This window comes from Delphinus delphis, chromosome 3, assembly GCF_949987515.2.
Source record: "Delphinus delphis chromosome 3, mDelDel1.2, whole genome shotgun sequence".
NCBI lineage: Eukaryota > Metazoa > Chordata > Mammalia > Artiodactyla > Delphinidae > Delphinus > Delphinus delphis.
In genome coordinates this window covers 43,349,148-43,370,555 of record NC_082685.1, presented here as the reverse complement: position 1 = coordinate 43,370,555, position 21,408 = coordinate 43,349,148, and the positions used below count along the sequence as shown (strand labels likewise).

The 21,408-nt window shown below is 47.8% G+C and overlaps 1 protein-coding gene across 1 annotated transcript in view; it reads left to right on the top strand.

Moving 5' to 3' along the window:
• GALNT10 (polypeptide N-acetylgalactosaminyltransferase 10) overlaps positions 1-21,408 on the top strand; it is a 223,359-nt gene that overhangs the window by 168,477 nt on the left and 33,474 nt on the right. Inside the window, exons 5-6 of the mRNA XM_060008474.1 lie at positions 14,805-14,990; positions 19,183-19,366. Coding sequence (XP_059864457.1) covers positions 14,805-14,990; positions 19,183-19,366 — 370 coding nt within the window. The remainder of the gene's footprint in view (positions 1-14,804; positions 14,991-19,182; positions 19,367-21,408) is intronic.

Here is a 21,408-nt window from a genome sequence, read left to right as displayed (position 1 = left end):
CTCCAAAAAGCAGAGGTTTCCAGAGGTTGGGTTGGGATTTGGGGGGATAGGGAGCAGTAGTTAGAGAGGGTGGTAAGGAAAGCTTTCCCTTCCCGAGCACTGAGCAGGAAAATCTCCCCCAGGGGAATACTTTTGCCCTTTAACAAATATGAAACTGACAGGCTGACACTGTTGTTAAAGTGGAGAATTTTTTTTTTCTTTTTTAATAACACCTTAAACGATAGGCATGGAAGCCGGCATCCTAAATTAAACACATGTTGCTCTCCAGCACCTGACAACCTGACATAATTTAAGAGCAGCTACCAAGAACACAAAACTGGAATTGCCCATGAATCTGCTCCCCTGGATGGGCTCCAACTGGGCGAAAAAGTGGGGATGGCCAAGTCCAAGGGACCCAGCCTTGTCTTCTCATTTGTAGCTGATTGGTAGGGAGTGGCTTTCAGAAAACAGGGCACGTTGTAATTAGCTTGATGGTGGTAGTTTCTGGTATGTTTTTATTTGTCATCTGATTATTAAACAGATTTATGGCCCTACCCACCCCCTGAAAAGGGACCAATGCATTTAGTTGAAATTAAAAGTGGAGATAAGGCTGCCTGTTTAGATAATAGCATCTCTTTTTTAATAGATTACTCATCTTCTGTGAAAGAGGGGAGAGGAGTTAATTTGTGTGATGAAGTGCTTTCTATTTCTGGGAGCTGGCTGGTGGATGTGATTGCTTGAGGAAGGAGTGTAATTCATTCTTGAAATCACCAAAAGCATGTTCAGGCCAAATACCTGTGCCCTGAGGAGTGGGGTAATGTGATACCAAGGAACAGAGGGGCTTGTGGTTTCAAAGCAACTGTTTGGGGAAGATGTACAGTTTGTCTCTATGTTGGAGGTCAAATTCCCATTCATTCTCAGAAAAGTGCCAGAGAAATACAGGCAGATCTCGGAGGTACTACAGGTTCAGAAGTGAGACACATGGGGGTTTCCCTGGTGGCGCAGTGGTTGAGAATCTGCCTGCCAATGCAGCGGACGCGGGTTCGAGCCCTGGTCTGGGAGAATCCCACGTGCCGCGGAGCAACCGGGCCTGTGAGCCACAATTACTGAGCCTGCGCATCTGGAGCCTGTGCTCCTCAATAAGAGAGGCCGCGATAGTGAGAGGCCCGCGCACCGCGATGAAGAGTGGCCCCCACTTGCCACAACTAGAGAAAGCCCTCGCACAGAAACGAAGACCCAACACAGCCATAAACAAATTAATTAATTTTAAAAAAAAAGTGAGACACATGAATTTTTTTGGTTTCCCAGTGCATGTAAAAGTTATGTTTACACTACACTGCAATCTAATAGGTGTACAATAGCAGTGTGTCTAAAGAAAACAATGTACATACCTTAATTTCAAAAGTACATTATTGCTAAAAAATGCTAACCGTCATCTGAGCCTTCAGTGAGTCATAGTAGTAACATCACTGTTCATAGATCACAGTAAAAAATATGAAAAATGAAAAAGTTTGAAATACTGCAAGAATTACCAAAATGTGACAGAGAGACACGAAGTGAGCTGTTGGAAAAACGGCGCCGACAGACTTGCTTGACGTAGAGTTGCCACAAACCTTCAATTTTGTAAAAAACGCAGTATCTGCGAAGCTCAGTAAAGTGAAATGCAATAAAACGAGGTTTGCCTGTACACCTAACAAGTTAATCTAAGCCATCAGACCAAGAGGCCACTGATTGTAAGGGATGGTGAAAAGAGACACATTAGGGCTTGAATTCAGAGAAACCACCACTAGTTGTGTGATCATGGGCGGTGACAGACCCTTCTTGAGTCTCAGTTTCTACATCTGTAAAATAAGGTTACCCCTCATAGGGTGGCAGTGAAAGATGTGTGTGGGAGGAGCCAGCCAAGTACCTGGGACAGCTCCTGGTGCCTAGTACAGTTTGTACTAGTCTGCTGCCTCCTTGGCTTCTGGCTTCTGCTCAGGGACTCACTCTGTTTCCACTCTGGATGGAGAGCACCCGGAAGAGTCCATGTGCACAAAACTGGAGGGCTTTAGACTTTACTGAACACTTGATGGAAGTGGCAGAGGAGGGGTTTACATCACGTATGCGTTTTGCTCTGACTTTTCCCGCCACACAACGCCCAGCCTACTGGTTCCCCTCTCCTCCTCCCAAAGGTTCCCCCCAGAAATCCATTTTGTTACTGGAACGTGCCCACGTGCATTTCACCCAACTTCTCCTCCCCTCTTGCCCACTACCACTCGGAACAGCTTACACACACGCCTCCCCAAAGTGAATTCTCTCCCCTCCCCAGGTAGGCCACGGTGCTGACTTTTCTAGGAACCCATGTATGTCAAGGGAAGATTTGCTTGGGGGGGTTGGCACGCCACCAGGAGTTATCCAGTGTTTTAGGAAATTACATCAACAGCAGTGCTGCTCATGGTACCTGAGTTGCCAAACCACTTACCTGTGCTGGTCTGTAAGGTGAACCAATATGTGTTCAGTATATGACACCTGTAAGTACAAGTATTTGGCTACTTCTTTATCTTCTTGTAGCAGTTCCAAGCATTTACGTATTGAAAAACATGTTACTTTATTATTTCTTCTTTATATCACAGTTGGGGCATTATATAGAATTTTCCCCAATTGGGTGTTAAGCACCTTGTATTATTTATGAATTTTATTTTAAGATATTAAAGGGGACCATACAGAACAACTGTCACATAAAGGGACATTGAGTAGGATAAGGTTGAAACCCCTGAATCAGAAGGTGAGTCAGCCAGATGTTGGCGCTCTGTTGGCTTTTGGTAAAGGGTTTAGGCCCAGTTCCCTTAAATCTGCTGTATCCTTGATCTTTTCCAGCTGCTTGAGACAATAGGCCCATAGATGCAAAAGCCCCCATACACATAACTTCCTGGCAGCTCTTAGGGTGAAAGGAAAGACACCTAAAATATGCTCTCTGAAGTTTCTGGTAGAAGGAAAGTGACCATTTGGGAGTAATGACTTTCTCTACCCATGTGGTGTTCCAGAGATCTCAAATCAACACACAGGAATTCTAGTAATGACCTATCAAGGTAAGCAGTGCAATTACAATCTTGCTTATAGAACTGGACCCTGGCTACATTTTTGTACATTCTCAGAAGCCCAATAACAATAACAATTAACAACAATGGAGTGTTGTGCAAAGAGCACTAGCCTTGGGTCAGGGGCCATGACCAAGGACCTCAGGGTCAAGTGGGGCATCTTTTTCTAATGGTGTAGGTTCCAGACTGTGCCCTAGGTCAGGGTTTTTCACAGTGTAGTAGACTCATTGCAATGTCATGAAATCAGTTTCTGGGGTCATGACCAGCTTTTTAACAAAAGTGAAATACAAGAGGATAGAATAGAAAAAACATATACGGGTGCATCACACCTTGTATTTCAGTTATGTATATGTGTACCAGCTCATGATGTAAAAGGTACTTCTGTTTATGGGTCATAGTCAAAAGATTTGAAGGCACTGTTCCCTGACATAGGGAATCAGAATCTCCGAGGCTGCCCAGGTAAGTGTGTGAAAACCAGTTCCCCTAGGGATTCTTCGGGCTGTGGTTTGAGAAGCCTTGCTGTGAGCCTCTCAGGAGGTGCATTCGTTTGTCAGATCTTTTCTCACTTGAAAGTGAGAGGAGGGTCCTGGTGGGAGGTGAAGGGGAGTCCAGGCCAGGTGGGGACCACTGTGAGTCTGAGGAGGAGGATGAGAGAGCACCCATCCCCTTCGCAGTTTTGCTATAGGGTCAGGAAATTGTTCTGGATTCCTTGGAGAGCTTTAGCGTTTCTGTTATTCTAGCAGGAAACATGGGATTCTGTTTCTAATCACTTAGAGATCCTAAAACAGTCATCCCTTAGTATCCATGGGAAGATTGGTTCGAGCACCATCACCACCACCCCCTGCCCTTACAGATACCAAAATCCCTGGATGCTCAAGTCCCTTATATAAAAGGGCGTAGTACTTGCATATAACCTACGCTCATCCGAACACTTTAAGTCGTCTCTGGATTACTTATAATACCTAATACGATGTAATGCTATTGTAACTAGTTGCCACAACACAGCAAATTCAAGTTTTGCTTTTTGGAGCATTCTGGATTTTTTTTCTGAAGATTTTCAATCCGTGGTTGGTTGTATCCCCAGGTGCAGAACCCTCAGGTGCAGGGGGCAGCTGTATGATCACAACTGCCTAGGTTTATTTCTCTGAGGTCACCGTCTGCATTACGTTGGACCAGTGTCCCTCAAATGTTTACACGCTTCAGAATCACTTGGAGAGCTCATTAAATTCCAGATCGACAGCCCCACTCCTCTGATTCGGTCGGTCTGGAGTGAGGCCTAAGAATTGGCATTTCTCATAAGTTCCCAGATGATTCTGTTGCAACTGGTCTGGGGATCACACTTTGAAAACCACCCTGTTAGATCAACAGAAAGGAATGTGCCCGGCAGAGTTCCTGACACACAGCAGGAGTGCAGTAAATGTTTTCTTGATTAAACTGAACTGAATTCTCCCTGGCAGAAAGACCTTCACTAAGGGATGGTTGGTTCGCTACTTTCAGCAGTGCAAGAAATGGGTCCTTGATAGTGAATTGTATGCTTTTTAAATGGGTAAATTGTATGGTATGTGAATTATATCTCAATAAAGCTATTATCAAGAAGCGGGGGAGGAGGGGAAGAGGGAAGGGAAAAAAGAAAGAAATGGTTGTTTTTTCAGAAACACACATCAAAAGTGTCTGTTAATGCCTTAGAATGTGTTACAAGAGGACCCGTGTCAAAGGAGAATGTAAACGGCCTTCTAGCTGAATTCAGAGGCCCCTTTCCTCTTGGGACTCTGGGCCAGAAAAAGGATGCCTCTCCTGAAGGGCTCGTCTGCTTTCCTTTCCCAAACAATAAATGATGCCTAAATGCCTGTACGTTTCCCCTGCCAAAAACCCATCCTGGTGCAAACATAGCTTTCCTTCCTGACCTCTCTTTTAAATTTTCCTGCTATTTATATTTACCTGTCTGCAAGTTTTCCAAGCAAGTGAAAGCCCTGGACACCCCAAGGGGTAGGAGATAGAGTTGAGGTTGTGGGATTGGAAACTGGTACCCACCTGGCAGAATGGAGAGACCAGGGACTTCGAGGGGTGGTGTAGTTTCATGGTTAATAATGCCCGCTTTGGCATCAGAAACACCTGGTCTGATTCCTGGCTGTTACCTCCTAGCCGTCTGAACATAGATTGGCATAGAACTTTGCTAGGCCTCAGTTTCCCCTTGTCTAAGATAGTTCACACTGCCTGCCTTAGAGAGTTGTTGTAAGAATGAAACGAGACAATGTGTGTAGGTAACAGTGCTTAACACTGGGCCTAGGCACACGGTAAGCTCCCAGCAGAAGCCATGACACTGACGGTGACGATAAAGATAAGAGGGTCTACCTTATGTTAACAACTGTCCTTTGGCTAGAAGCACGTGAGTATCAAAATAGGACAAAGAGTTTTGCCTGCTGTTGTGAACCCTGCCCACCTCCAAATGGATTGGCAGTGCCTTAGAATACAGTGGCTAAGACTTACAAGTGAATAAATCAATCCTGGAAACAGATGAGCTATGACACTTTAATAGCCAGAAGCCCAGCGGAGCTGAGACGTGACAAGACCCAGAACACCTAGAAGTCCCAGAAGCCAGCCCAGGCGTGCCGAAGGCAGCCTTTCCCGCTGCGACCTCTGCACCATTGACAACACCCCCGAGGCCAGAGAACCAACAGGGATTGGTCTGGTTTGTGACTTGTTCCTTACTTCCCCCCTCCCCTTCTTCCCCCTCTCTCTCCTTCCCCTCTCCTTCCCCCTCCTCCTCTTCCCTTGGGGTCCCATCCACGGGGCCCTCTCCCATATGTTTGGTGTCCTGCCAGCTCTGGCGACACACAGAGCTCCTTTATTTTTGGTGCCCCTCAGCAGGAGTCTGTGCAAGGCTCAGACTCTGGACTCTACTTGGGAATTAATTTGATTACACACAGCAGTAGAGCAGAGATTCTTGAACAGACTGAACTGGATTTGAGTCCTGTCTTCACCACTTACCTGGCTGGCTGTGTAACCTTGGACCAGAAACGTCTTCTGAACTTGACTTCTCTCATCTTGCAGTGAGGATGATGAGCCGTGACCTGCTTCCTTCACAGGGAAATCACATCAAATCAAATCAAATCAAACGATGGAGGAGGAAGGCGTGTGGATTCAGCGGGGATTTGCAGACGCCTCTGGCCCCCCACTAGGCACGAAGGCTACACTGGCAAGCAGAGCAGTTACAGAGCTCTCCCTCCTACAGCCTAGGGTGGAGGGAAGCAAACTGAGTCAGTTCATGGGTATGGAACCGTGATCCAAGCTGAGCGGCATGAAGGGCAAGGTCCAGGGCTTCTGTGGCCATCTGCCCTAGGGACCTGCTGTGGTCTGGGAGGTCAGGAAAGGCTTTAGTGAGGAGTCGGAGGTGTGAACCAAGATCTGAAGGCTGAGCAGGAGTTAACTGGGGGGATATGTGAAGAGGCTTAGACCTCAGCAGTCCAGATAGAAGGGCTGGCTTGGATACAGACGCTGAGGCAGAAGGGGTGGGTCGTCATGGGGCCTTTGGACGCCTGAAAGAAGATGACATGGGGTGGGCAGGAAGGAAAGGAAGGGCAAGATGAGGCTGAAGAGGGTGCAGGACCAACTATACACAGCTTGTCATCCTTGGGGAGGATTTTGGACCTTCTTCCAAGAGCCACGGAAACCGTGGAAAGCTTTTTAGCAAGAGATTGGAAGGGTGCCACGGTGCAGTCCTCTTCTCTTCCAAGAGGCCCCCTGGACTGCTGCGTGCAGACTGAAGAGAGACAGAGTGGATGCGGGGACAGCAGTCATGGCTCTTTTGGTTGGCCACAGACCACAGTGGTCCAGACAAGAGACAGCAGTGACCAGAACCGGGGCCATGTTCTTGCTGTGTCACTGTTTCAATGCCAGTGTATGAGAACCTCTCTTCTGTCTCAGTGTCCTCAGGCTGCTGCAATGAGGCACCACAAACCAATGGATTAAAACAACAGAAGTTTAATCCCTCACAGTCCTGGAGCCTAGAAGTCTGAGATCAGGGTGTCGGCAGGGCCATGCTCTCTCTGCAGGTTCTAGGAAAGGATCCCTCGTCGCCTCTCCCTAGCAATGCTTGGTGTTTCTTGGCGTGTAGAGCATCACTCCAGTCTCTGCCTCTGTGGTCAGTGGCTTCTCCTTGTGCGTCCAAATTTCTTCTTCTTATAAAGAATACCAGCCATTGGATTAGGGCCCACCCTAAATCAGTATGACCTCATCTCAACTTGATTACAGCTGTAAAGATGCTATTTCCAAGTAAGACCACATTCCTAGGTACTAGGACTTCAGCATACCTTTTGGGGAGGACACAGTTCAACTCTCAGCAACTCCTCTGAGTGCAACTCCTGGTGCACAGCCCACCAGGGAGAACCATCCTCCGAGTCCTAAGTGCCCTTCAGAGCAGACAGGAGGGAAAGGCTCCATTAAACACAGGAACCAGGGAGGCTGCAGTTCCCGGGGAAGTATGTGCATTTTCAGGTGGGATATACAAGGAGGACCAAGGAAGCACAGGCCTTGGGTTCTGGTCCTCACTCATACCTCAGTAGCTGAGAGACTTAGGGCAAGGCCTTCCCTTTCCTGAGCCTCTGTTTCCTCTCCAGTAACACCAGAACTGATGATACCTGCCCAGAATTGGTGATTGTGGGGAGTCCAATGAGATAATCAGCAAGAATTTCCTGAGAAGATACTGGGTGCCCAACATTGGGATAACTCACTGGGCGTGTTCCTAGGAGAGGGACAGCTAGTCCAGAGGAAGCTGTCATATCCTTCCATGTTAACCCCCCAGGCTTCTCCCCTCTAATGGCACGATGGTTACAGGCACAAAGTCCATCAGCGCCAATACCATCCAGTGGGCAGGGGCGGGGATGAAACGGGAGAGACCAGCAGTGACAGTTCCCAAAGCTGAGTGATGGATCCTTGGGGCTTCGTTATTCTATTCTACTTTTTAAAAAATATGTGTGAAATGATTCTTAATTTTTTTTTAAAGAAATTTAACAAAGAAGCCTACAGACTCTGGAGCCAGATTGCCTGAGTTTAAATCCAAGACCTGCCACTTACTGTGTAGACCTGGGCAAAGTTATTAATCCTCTCAGTGCCCCAGTTTCCTCATTAGTAAAAAAGGGATACCAACCTGCCTCGTGGAGTGTTTGTGAAGATGCGATGCATAAATGCATGTTGGGCGCTTGGATTCATGCCTGGGAGGGAGCGTACTAAACACATGGTGACCGTTATTTACAGAAATAACGGTTCCAAACATCATCCAAAGTCATCACCTTCAAGGGATCACACCCTCAGCCTTGCAGATCCTCTAACCCATGACTGCCACTCGGACACTGTCTCGGTTTGGGTTTCCTGAAGCAGATCCTGAGGCAGGATTTGAGTGCAAGGAGTTAGTCTGAGAAGAGATTTCAGGAAACAGAAGCAAGAGAGTGGGGAAGTGAGAAGAGGAAGGGGAGACACCCAGGAAGGGTGCCTATGCCGGGCACCACGGCAGGCAGCCACGGTGACCCCACTGGGAGCCAGCACAGAGCACGTGCTCGGGGTTATCCCGCCTGAGGGGCGAGGGAGCCGGGGCGGTTGTGCACACACACGGCGGCCCTCAGTCGAGGTCTACCACGTGGATGCCAAGCCCCAGGCAGCGGCAGGTGCTGGCGGGTGGGAGGCAGGCAGGCAGAGAACAAAATGCTGAAGGAGTGTGGGCAGGGCACCCAGAATCCACCTGTGAGCACTCTGGTACGTGCTCTTTGAACACCTGCGTAGAGCCTTACCCTGATGGGAGCTCCCCTTCAGGATCAGCCTCACCGCCCCCATTGGATGGCTCTGGCTCCTCTTGAGATTAGGGATAATCAGGGCGAGAGCAATTCTGTATTGCTGTGCCGTCAAAGCAACCCCTGCAATGGGAATGATGCGTCTGCGGCATTAGGACAGTTGCCTTCCTGCTGCTTCAGGGCAGACATGTCTCAGCCCTGGCATTTTCACGCTGAGCCAGGTTATAGCCTCAGAGTCTTTCTTAACATTGCTTTAGCTATCCATGACACACCTGTGAGCACAGGCACTTCCATGAAGCCTGTTTGCCATCCCTGCCCTAGGGCTTATGAAGGTGGGGGGAAGTCCCGGCGTGGAAAACGCCAAGCCACAGACTCACTGTATGATTCTGGGCAAGACATTTAACTTCTGGTCCTAGCCGTCCCTCTCTGGGTAGAATGGAGGGTCTGACGGAAGTGAGGCAGAGATGGGGTTTGGTGCTCTCTTACAGTCAGGCAGGGATGGGTTTTAGACCTTGGCTCCATCATTTATGAACTGTGCTCCTTGGGCAGGTGACACCACCTGCTCTGAGCCTCATGGTGTCTTTTTGTATAAAAGGGGGCCATAGTACCCCATTTGTAGTGGTGGTGTAGGCAACAGAGATTATGTGTATACAGTAGAGAGCTCCGTGTGTGAGCAGGGCCTCAGGAATTGTCCCCTGTCATTGTCATGATCAGAGCCGTCATCATCTTCCTCTAAAGCCCCTTCCAGCTCTAAAACTCTATGACTTTACGGACTGTCCTCATCCGAGAAGACAGCGTGGTAAAATAAGGCAACAGTCTTGGTTTTGTGTAAATGTTCTTTCTAATAAGGACAGGAGGAGCATAATTGCCCCTAAATAATTGCGCCGACTTTGCCACAGGCTGTCAAAAGGCCTTAATTGGTCCATCTGTAATGACTGCGGCCATCTGCGTTTGGGGTGATTTAGCGACGGGGCTCTGCCCGAGCAGGGCCCTCAATGATTAGAGCCGGACAGGGACGTATATCTCCCTCTGTTGGGAGTAGTGGTGTGGTATAGGAGATTATCTCATCCTCGTGTTAATGACCTACCAGTTGAACCCAGCCAAGAAGAAGCGCTGGTCACAAGACAATGACTGCGGATTTTTTTTTTCTTTTCTTTAAAGATAGTGTTCCTGCCCAAACAGCAGCCTATCTGGAGCGTGATCATGCCTCTTGCTATCTTGTCTCACTGCCCAAGAAAGTCTATTTTGGAAAGATTTAGTCCTTCAATTAGGGCAAATTAATTTCTGCTCTCTACAGAGCCACTGTTCCAAAGAGAAGTGGGAAAGGGCCGGAAAAGCCGTATTAATCTTTGCAAGCAAGCAAGAGGCGACCTGGAGTATTTTTCAGCCTTCCAGCCTCAGGTTGTATATGGAGTTAATCTTTCCTCTGTATATCTTTTAATTGCTCCGACTTGCAAGGTGCCAGCCAACACAACACAAAACACACCTCATCTCCACTCTTTAAGTTTCTGGAGACTTTAAATCAAGTGTCTGGAGCAGTGCTTCCCCAAGTGCACCAGCACAAAAGTGATTAAGCGGTACCTAAGATGATCTCAGGTGGCCCAGAGACTTTGCATTAAGTAACATTGACTCATGGGGAGAGAATGCTTCCTCTTTTCAGCTCTCTTTCATTTCCTCTGATTACCTCAGATGGAAAGTCTCGGCTGGTTGCCCATATCTCCCTTCTTGACAAAGAGGGAGGCAGGAAGATCTGGCTAAAATCTAGTAACGTCGCTTTATTCTTATTTGTTTGGGTTTTTTCATTTATTAGCTCTTTATCACAAATGGTACCGATTTTCCATTTATAGTTTTTAACGCTTCCTTTTAAAATAAATTTTTAATTGAAAAAAAGTGAGCTGGGACTTGCCTGGTGGTCCAGTGGGTAAGACTCCACACTCCAATGCAGGGGGCCCGGTTCAATCCCAGGTTGGGGAACTAGATCCTACATGCATGCTGCAACTAAGAGTCCACATGCCACAACTAAAGATCCCTCATGCCACAACTAAGACCCAGTGCAGCCAAAATAAATAAATAAATATATTTTTTAAGTGAGTTGATTTAAAAAAGAAAATCTTAAGTAAATTGTAGTGAGGTAGGCAGAAGTGGCAAAAATCGTGCCAGTGGTATATGATTATGAGAGATAGGGAAAACACAGCTAGAGAGGGGAAAGCCTCATGTTTCTACAGAGAACCCAGCAACATACTGGCTGTATGACCTTGGGCAAGTTTCTTAGCTTCTTTGAGCATCAGTTTTCTCATCTGTCAAATGGGGAGAACTGTAATGCAGAGTGTGATTTTATGAATCAAGGGAGATAAAATATGTGAAGCTCCTTTGCAAGTCATAATCTGCCTTACCAGTGAAAATGGTTCATGTCCATACGGGTTAGAAAAATAAAAAGTTCAGTGGGTTCTGGATCAAGCAGTCAAGGGGCCCTGGCTCTACTGTTAATTGTTGTACCTTCCCTTCTCTGGACTTGAGCTTTCTGTCTATAAAATGAAGAGACTGAACTACTCCAGTGCTTTCCAGGCCTAGCTGTACATCAGAATTACCTGTGGGTCAAGTAAAACCAAAGATGCTGATGCTTCCTTCAATTTACCAAATCACAGTCGCCTGAGAGGATGCCCAAGCAGCTGTATCTGCAGCCAGCTCACCAGGTGATTCAGCCACAGCCCCTGAATTAGGAGGGCCCTTCCAGCTCTAACTCCTGATGGAGTGAATTCAGAGCAGAACTGTCTGAATCCTTTAACCCAGCAGGCTCATTCATATTATTGCAAAAGCTCATTCTTTTTCATTGCTGAATAGTATTTCCACTGTATGGATATACTGCATTTTATTTATCCATTCATCTGTTGATGTGTATTTGGATGATTTGATTTTCAATTTGGGGATATTATGAAAATTGCTGCTATGAACGTGAGTGTACATGTTTTCATGTGGACGTATATTTTCATTTCTCTTGGATATACACCTAGGAGTAGAATTGCTGGATTGTATGGTAACTGCGTTCAACTATTTATGGAACTGCCAGACTGTCTTCCAAAGTGGCTGCACCATTTTACATTCCCACCAACAGTGTATGAGAATTCTCATTTCTCCACATCCTTGTCAACACTTATTATCTTACTTTTTCATTATAGCCCTCCTAGTGAATGTGAAGTAGTATCGCGTTATGATTTTGATTTATATTTCCCTGGTGACTAATGATGTTGAGCATCTTTTCATGGGTTTATTGGCCATTCGTATATCTTCTTTCAAGAAGTGCCTATTCATGTCCTTTACCCATTTTTTTAAATTGAGGTAAAACTCACAAAACATAAAGTTAACCATGTTAAAATATACGATACGATGTTAAAGTGTACGATTCATTGGCATTTAGTACCTTCATAACGTTGTGCAACCATCACCTCTATCTAGTTTCAAAATATTTTTACCACCCCAAAAGGAAACCCCGTACTTATTAAGTACTCACTCCCTATTCCCCTCCACCCCAGTTCATGGTAATCGCTGATCTGCTTTCTGTCTCTGGATTTACCTGCTCTGGAATTTCATACACATGGAATGATATAATATGTGACCTTTTGTGTCTGGCCTCCTTTACTTAATATGATGACTTCTAGGTTCATCCACATTGTGGCATGTATCAGTACTTCATTTCTTTTTTGGCTGAGTAATATCCCATTGTATGGATATATTCCATCTTTGTTTATTTATGAGGTGATGGAAATTTGGGTTATTCTCACCATTTGGCTATTGTGAATACTGTTCCTATGAACGTTCATGTATAAGTAATCAAAACAGTTTTTAGGGACTTCCCTGGTGGCACAGTGGTTAAGAATCTGCCTGCCAGTGCAGGGACACGGGTTCGATCCCCAGTCCGGGAAGATCCCACATGCCTCTGAGCAACTAAGCCCATGTGCCACAACTACTGAAGCCTGTGCGCCTAGAGCCTGTGCTCTGCAACAAGAGAAGCCACTGCAGCGAGAAGCCCGCACACCACATGAAGAGCGGCCCCCACTCGCTGCAACTAGAGAAAGCCCGCGCGCAGCAACAAAGACCCAATGCAGCCATAAATAAATTAAGTAAGTAAAAAAAAGAACCCAAATATTTCAGAGAGAAGCAAAAACAGAAAAGCATTTTTTAGCTGTCCTGGATTCCTTGATCCTTTGCATTTCCATAAAGTTGAGGATCAGCTTGTCAATTGTCAATTTCTGCAAAGAAGCCATCTGTGATTTTTTGATCACATTGAATCTGTATATCAATGTAGGAGGTATTGCCATCTCAACAACATTAAGTCATCTGATCCATGAACATGGACTATCTTACCGTTTATTTTGGTTGTTCATTTCTTTCAACAGTGTTTTGTAGTTTTCAGTATACATTTTGTACTCACTTTGTTAAATTGTAAATGGTATTTTTACCATTTTAATTGCATTTTCAAATAGCTTTCTTATTTGCTAGTCTATAGAAATACAGTTGATTTTTAAATGCTGATCTGTATCCTGAAATCTTGCAAAGTTTTCCTGTTCTAGTTTCTTTGTAGATTTCTTAAGATTTTCTGTGTAAACAATCATGTCATCTACAATTAAAAATGCTGCTACAGGGGGTGGCCCAGTGGTTGAGAGTCCGCCTGCCGATGGAGGGGACACGGGTTTGTGCCCCGGTCCGGGAAGATCCCACATGCCGCGGAGCGGCTGGGCCCGTGAGCCATGGCCACTGAGCCTGCGCGTCCGGAGCCTGTGCTCCACAACGGGAGAGGCCACAACAGTGAGAGGCCCGCGTACCGCAAAAAAAAAAAAATACCGCTACCTTTTTCTTTCCAATCTTTATGCCTTTTATTTCCTTGTCTTACCAGTTGCACTGGCTAGGAATTCTAGAACAGTACTAAAGTGGAGAGAAAGTGGACAGCCTTTCTCCTGCTCTTAGGAGAAAAACATTCAATATTTCACCATTAAGTAGGATATAAACTATAGGGTTTTTTTGGTAGCCGTACTAGAGTTTTCATAAAGGGCCGTAACCCTGATTAAAATCAAGAGACACTAACGTTAAGGCTGGCACTTTTAGTAGAAAGAGACTGTCTTTGAGATTTATTTATAACAGCTTTTCCAGGCATGGGCCAGAAGCCAGCCTACATTAGAATAAGCAAAAAGAGGAATTGGTTGTTATGTGTAATAAGAACGTCTGCGAGTCCCTCTGCTTCAGGCACAGGGGGATCTGGAGAATCAAAATGTTATCAGGATAATGTCTGTCTCCATCTTTTCACTCTCTTTTTACATGTTGACTTCAGTCTCAGCAGATCTTCCCACCACCTCTCATCACCTTATTTTGCTAAAGATGTCACAAGCAACTCCAGACTTAGGGCCAACCAACCTAGCAACTCTAGTAAGAAAAAAGGGCCTCATTTTTCAATAGTTCTGAAAAAGAATTCTCAGGATTCATTGTTTGGACCAATTCAGGCCACATGTCCATCCCTGAACCAATCGCTGTGGCCAAGGAAATGGAATGCCCTGATTGGTCAGGCCCAAGCCACATGCTCCTCCCCCTTGGAGATGCAGTCAAGCCCACAAGTCTGAAGGACTGAGAAGGGGAGGGGCAGTTTCCCAAAGAAAATCAGAGTACTGTTGCTAGAAAATGAGGGAATGGGTCCCAGCCAGACATAAACCACAGCTGCTAACGCCCTCGTACAGAAGGTCTCTCTGTGTTCCAGGTCTGGCACTAACACTGGACCTCTTTAAACTTCAGTTTCCCCCTTTGCAACACACAGGCGGTTATTCCTGCCCTTCTTGACCCTATCTGAAAGGTCCAATGAGACAGTGCACTGGAAAGCTCTATCTAAACTGTAAAGGGCAGTGCACATGTAAGGAAGGGGTCACAAGGATGATTACTCACCCATCTATCCGTCTGTCCTCTTCTCTCTCCCTCACAGAGCACCTGAAGAAGCCACTTGAAGACTACATGGCCCTTTTCCCCAGCGTGAGGATTCTCCGAACCAAGAAACGGGAAGGGCTGATAAGGACCCGGATGCTGGGGGCCTCAGCAGCAACTGGGGATGTCATCACATTCTTGGACTCACATTGTGAAGCCAATGTCAACTGGCTCCCCCCCTTGCTTGGTAAGGGAGGCTTGCAAGGTGAGGTAGGCGGCCTGGAGTGAGCCACTGGCCTCCAGTCCTGCTTTCTGCAGGGAGTCATCTATGCTACAAGGCTTCCCTTGCCTGCTTGAGATGCACCCAGCACAATGCCAGGTGCCATGAGGGTATCAGGCCCTCAGGAGTGCTCAGAGCAACCTTAAAAGTTCTGTCCCTTCATTTTACAGAGGAGGAAGCTGAGACTCGGAGAGGGGAAGTGACTTGCCCAAAGTCATAAAGCACATTAGTGTCTAGTGACATGATTGCTTCTCCCAGGTTACTTCAGGTGTTATTGGAAAGCAAGCCAAGGCTGCCTACTGCTAAGAGCCAAATTGTAGGGAACACCATCATACCAACTTAGAACAGTTATCATTCACTGCACTGCTGCTGTGAGCAGGGGACGCTGTAAGCTTTATCTTCAGCCCTCACAAAACCATGCCAGGTCGAAAGTCTCTCCTTTTTATAATAGAAGAGACTGAAGTTCAGAGATTTTGAGTGACTCACTTGATCCCTTGGGCAATAAGTGTCAAAGTCACCATCTCTCTGGTTCCAAAGTATATCTTCTTTCAGGATTCCACACTGCCTCCCTAAATTCATTTCCTCTTTGGAGAGTTTCTGACAGCTCTCAGGTAAGGGCTCCAGACAGAGGGCAGCGTGATCTAGGAGTCGTCCACATAGGCTTGTGGACAGAAGGGAGACACGAGGCCTGGCTGCTGGGCACTGAGGTGCCTCAGGGCGGGTTGAAGAACCAGGTCTGAATCCCTAGGCTCTGAGCTTTGAGGAAGGCATTGAGCTGCTGCTGACAGGTGGACGCTGAAGAGGAAATGTCCTACTGGGGCTGGGAGTCAGGTGAGGGACAGAGATGGGGGCAGATTGGGGAAGATCTGTCAATCCAGAGAGAAAAGTGAACACCTCAAAAATGGATGGGTATGCTCTCCGTAACAGAAAGCATAGGGAGCAAAGAGGACTCGAGTTTAGGGCAAACTTGAGTGTGTATCAGAATCATCTAGAAGACTTGTTAACACACAGAGTGCTGAGCCCTGCTCCACAGTGGTTGGTTCAGGAAGTCTGGGGCGGGGCCTTAGAAGCTGCATTCCTAACAGCCTCCGGGTGGTGCCAGTGCTGCTGGTTCAGGGACTATACTTCGGGGAGCACTGGTTAGGCCCCCATTCAGAAGTGAGGACAGAAAGCAAAACCCACACGGTTTAATGGGGTAACCCAGCAAGTTTGTTTCCTAACACAGATCAGCATGAAACTCTAATTAATATCAGATGATATGCTTCTGACCCCAAGGGTCCAGGATCCCACTGGGTTAGGAAAAGGATATAACCCAGATCTTCTGGTAAACTGTTTACCTAATTAAACCAAGAGCTCTGCATCTGCCTCTCATGACTGAAAGAGAACAAAAAAGAGAAAAGGCTTCACTGTAAATCACCTAATCGGGACTTCCCTGGTGGTCCAGTGGTTAAGAATCCGCCTTCAATGCAGGGGACGAGGGTTTGATCCCTGGTTCAGGAACTAGGATCCCTCCTGCCATGGGGCAACTAAGCCCACATGTCACAACTAGAGAGCCCACGTGCCACAACTACTGAACCCATGTGCTGCAACTAGAGAAGCCCACATGCCATGACAAAAGATCCTGCACGCTGCGAGGAAAGATCCTGCGTGCCGCAACTAAGACCCAATGCAGCCAAATAAATAAAATATTTGTTTTTAATTTAAAAAAATAATAAATCATCTAATTTATAGTCCTGAAGGAACATCGCGTTTTGGGGGGTCATTCAGTGACTCATAAAGAGACTGAAGTGGTAGAACACGAAGCTGAGCTTGCGGTTAACAAGCCTTAAGCCTTGTGTTAACAGCCTTAACTCTGTTTCTATGGAAATATATGAGGGTAATTTTCATAATCTGCAACCATACATGGAAGAAACATTCTTCCTCTTCTTTTTCCCTTTTTCCAATAGAAATGTGAACCACTGGTGTAGATGTAAAAGTCTATCCCTGCTAATATGAACAGCTGACCGAGCCCATCACAGCTTTTGTCTCTGAAACCATGAACATGCACAGTTCACTCTGCCTGCTTTGGAGAGTAGGCATTTCTGAGCCTGAAGGGGATTCAGCTCCCCTGAAAGGAAAGCCACTGTTGTTCATCATTTTCTTCATCTCTATCACCACCATCATCACTGTCATCATCATTATCATCATCATCATCGTCGTCATCATCATGCCTCTGCTAGTCCCTTATCTTTTTTTGATCACAGCCCACATTTGAATGTGACTGGTAAAGCGGACAGGGCAGGCCTTATTATCCACATATTGCAAATGAGAAAACTGAAGGGCAGAGAGAATGAGGGGGATACTCACCCTTCCAGCTCCTGCTTCTGAGCTGCTTTCAGCGATCCTGGGCACAAAGAATGTCAGCAGAGGGCTCGTCACGTGCACAAGGCTAGGCTAAGCATCTTGGCCCCATCGTCCCACTTGGCCTTCACAGAGATCCCAGGAAATAGGTGCTGTCTTCCTCCATTTTGTTGTCCAGGAAACAGAGGTTCAGAGACATCAGATAACCTTTTCCAAGGTTATACTGTTCATAGATGACAAAACCAGGGTTTGCACCTGGACATTGTGTCTTCAAGTGAGTACAGCACCGTGGAATGCTACCTCTGATGCCACCGCCTTGACCTTACACCTCCTCCAATCAGCCAGCATCCAGCAGAGCACTGTGTCCTCAGCACACACCCTCTCTGGAAGGGAAATCCCTCATGTGACCATGAATTATCAGGAAGAGTGGCCCTTTTCTAGATCTTTCCCTGGGAAGATTCTTCTTCCTTAATCCCTAGGGAACATGTCCACAAGGCAGATCCAGGCTCCACCCCAAGCCCTAGGGGGGTTTTTTAACACACCCTCGGTGCTTCTGGCACTGGTGGCCCCAGATCTACACTCGGGGACACAGCATCAAAAGCACCATTTCTCAGTTTTTTGACCATGTGCCACAGAAATACATTAGACATGTCAATCCAGTACACAAATGTACACACTGATGCAGTATGACTGAAATATTTCCCAAAACTACACTTTCCCTCATCACCTAGAATGCACCCTGACATTCTTTTTTGCTTCACTACAAACACACACACACAGTTTCATGACCCACCTATGGATCGTGTCTTGCAGTTTAGCAAATGGCAAAACTTTTCTTTGCTTTCTCTCCTGGAAGAAAAATCTGCTATAGCTTGATGAAGCCTGGGCGCTAGGCAGCTGCCAGCCTACCCTGGCCCTACCAGGCTCCCCATTCCAAGACTTGGACTTGACTCCTGGCCCAAGCACAGCCCACTTGCCCCTCACGGCAGATCATCTGCCCCAATCAGTGGCACCTCCTGGCTGTAGTCAGGGCTTCTTGGCAGGAAGGGCACTGAAGGGCAGAGAGTGAATTTTATACAATCAGCTTCTCCCTGGCTTGAAAGGGACATAGAGCCATCTAGGTTAAGACCCCCATTTGCTATCTTGAGTCACCTTGCCTGCAGCATTCCTGCAGGGCAGAGGTCCACCAGGCCCTGCTTGCACACCTCCAGTCCTGAGGAGCTCATGGGATAGTCCGATCCCTCTTCAGTAGTTCTGACTGTTGGAAAACATGAGCTGGACTCTCTTGCAAGGACCATTTGTTCTCTGATGGCAGCTACGAGGTGTTGGGGGGCTTCAGGGACAGGCAGTCTGCCATGAGGGGCAAGTGCTGGAGTGCTGGCTGCTGAGCCACAGGTCAAGTTCAGGACTCGGAATGGGGAGGGCCAGAACAGGGACCTTCCCAGAAGGAAGTTAATCTCTTTCCATAGCAATGCTGAGCATGACAGACACCTGTGCTCAACACCTTCAAGCATTACTGTATCCAGTACTCCTGCAACCAGACCCTCTTCTCCCCGTTTCACAGAGGAGAATGCTGAGGCTGAGATGTCATTCATGTAGCTGGCCCAGGGCCCTCTCGTGGACGGCAGGATGGGCTGGGAGCCCTGGTCCATCTTGCTTAAAGCTTGTGCACTTTCTTCCTCACGGATTCTCAAACTCGAGTGTTCAGAGAAATCACCCAGGAAACATGTTAGAAATGTGAATAAGTTGCAGAGCAGGGTCATGCATGTAGCTGCTCTCCCATCCGGCCTCCTTAATGGGCATCTCTTGGCTCCTTCAGACCGCATTGCTCGGAACCGCAAGACCATTGTGTGCCCAATGATCGATGTGATTGACCACGACGACTTCCGGTATGAGACGCAGGCGGGGGATGCCATGCGGGGCGCCTTTGACTGGGAGATGTACTACAAGCGAATCCCGATCCCTCCAGAACTGCAGAAAGCTGACCCCAGCGACCCATTTGAGTAAGTACAAGTGACCCAGGCCGGTCCCAGTGGCTGACCCCAGGGAGCCCTCCCCAACACACACCCCAAAAGTCCAGTGCAGGGGAGCCAGGGCAGACGTCCCCAGCAGAAGCACAGTCCCTCCCAGCTCGTCACAGAGCCTTGGCTCACGGACCACCAAGCTGATCACCTCTTCCTTGCCCACCCCGAGGACTGCCAGCCCGGGGTGGCAAGCCCAGCACCCACTTGTAATCATCATCATCACCATTGTCGTTGTCATCGTCACCACCATTTATTGCATACTTTCTAAGTGCCAGGCGCAGTTCCGAGCACACTACACGGTGATCTTATTTAACCTCCAACAGGATATGTAGTAAAAATTATGGTCCATGTTTTCCAAATGGGGACACCAGGGCTCCAAGAGGTTAAGCAGCCTGTCCAGGTCACACAGCTGTGAAGCGGCAAAGGCTCAGTGCCTTGCAGGCCTGTTTGCAGGCCTGTCTGCCTCTGGAGCCGACTTTCCCATCCATCTTGGGAGTACACCCTCTTGGAAGTATCAGGGAAATAGCTTGTCCCACGGTGGAAGTGTGAGGTGCGGGTGTGTGGACCGGACCTGTAGCATCCTGGAATGGAAGAGCTAGCGGGAGCCTACAGGTAACGGACTCCAACCCCTTGCAGATAAGGAGACTCGGGCTCCAGGACAGGGAGGGGCTTCCCTGGGGACACAGTGGGCTAGTGGCTAAGCCAGAAACAGAGCCCAGCGCCCCTCTGGTACCCCAAGCTCCAGAAGGGTCTTTCCTCCCACAGTGGGCTCGCCATCCCTGCAGCTGTCACGTGAGCCACTCCAGCTCTCCTGCCAGAGGTGTGGAAAGACCTCTGGGTACAAAGCCAAAGTCCAGCCTCTCCAGCTGTATTGGTTTCCTGATTAGTTTCCTAATTGTCGCTGCAGTAATAAATTACCACAAGCTTACTGGCTTATTAAAACAACACAGGGGGGCTTCCCTGGTGGCGCAGTGGTTGAGAGTCTGCCTGCCGATGCAGGGGACACGGGTTCGTGCCGCGGAGCGGCTGGGCCGCTGAGCCTGCGCGTCCGGAGCCTGTGCTCCGCAACGGGAGAGGCCACAACAGTGAGAGGCTCGTGTACCGCAAAAAACAAAACAAAACAAAACAACACAGGGACTTCCCTGGTGGTCCAGGGGTTGGAGCTGCGCGTTTCCACTACAGGGGGCGTGGGCTCAATCCCTGGGCGGGGAACTAAGATGCCACGTGGCGCAGCCAATAAATAAAATAAAACGACACAGCTTTATTCTCTTAAAGTTCTGGAGGTCAGAAGTCTGAAAGGGTCTGACTGATTTAGTGTTGGCAGTGCTGCGTTTCCTCCCGGTGCCCCAGGAAGGGATCCATTTCCTTGCCTTATCCAGCTTCTAGAGGCTGCTCACATTCTTTGCCTCATGGCTCCCTCCATCTTCAAAGCCAGCAACGTAACATCTTCCAGTCTTCCCCTCCTCCCTCTCCTTGTCTCCCCCTGCACCTCCCTCCCCCTTCCCTCTCCCAGTCTCTTGCTTCCATCATCATGTCTCCTTCTCTGACTCTGACCCCCCTGCCTCTTTCTTCACTTATAAGGACCCTTGTGATTACATTGGACCTATCCAGGTAACCCAGGATAATCTCCCCATCTCAAGATCCTTCACTTAGTTACCCTTGCAAAGGCCCTTTGCTGTGTAAGGCAGCAGAGTCACAGGTCCCGGGAATTAGGACACTGGCTTCTTTGGGAGGCCATTATTCTGTCTACCACCCCTGCCTAACCACGGCTTAGCCCCAGTGAAGTCCAGCCGCTCTGCCTCACCCTCCCCATCTGAGAAAGAGGGGCTGTTGGCAGCTCAGCCATCTTCATGGGCGCAGTTCACCCAGGGTTTCTGGGGGGCCCCTAATGCTGTGAGCCCCAGGGAAGGCTCAGAGGTAGGAAGAGGTGGGCTTGCTTGAGGAAATGGAAGGTGACCGGGGCAAGAGAGTAGCATGAGCTGAGAGTGGAGGGTGTGAGTGGATCCCCCGTGCTTCCTCAG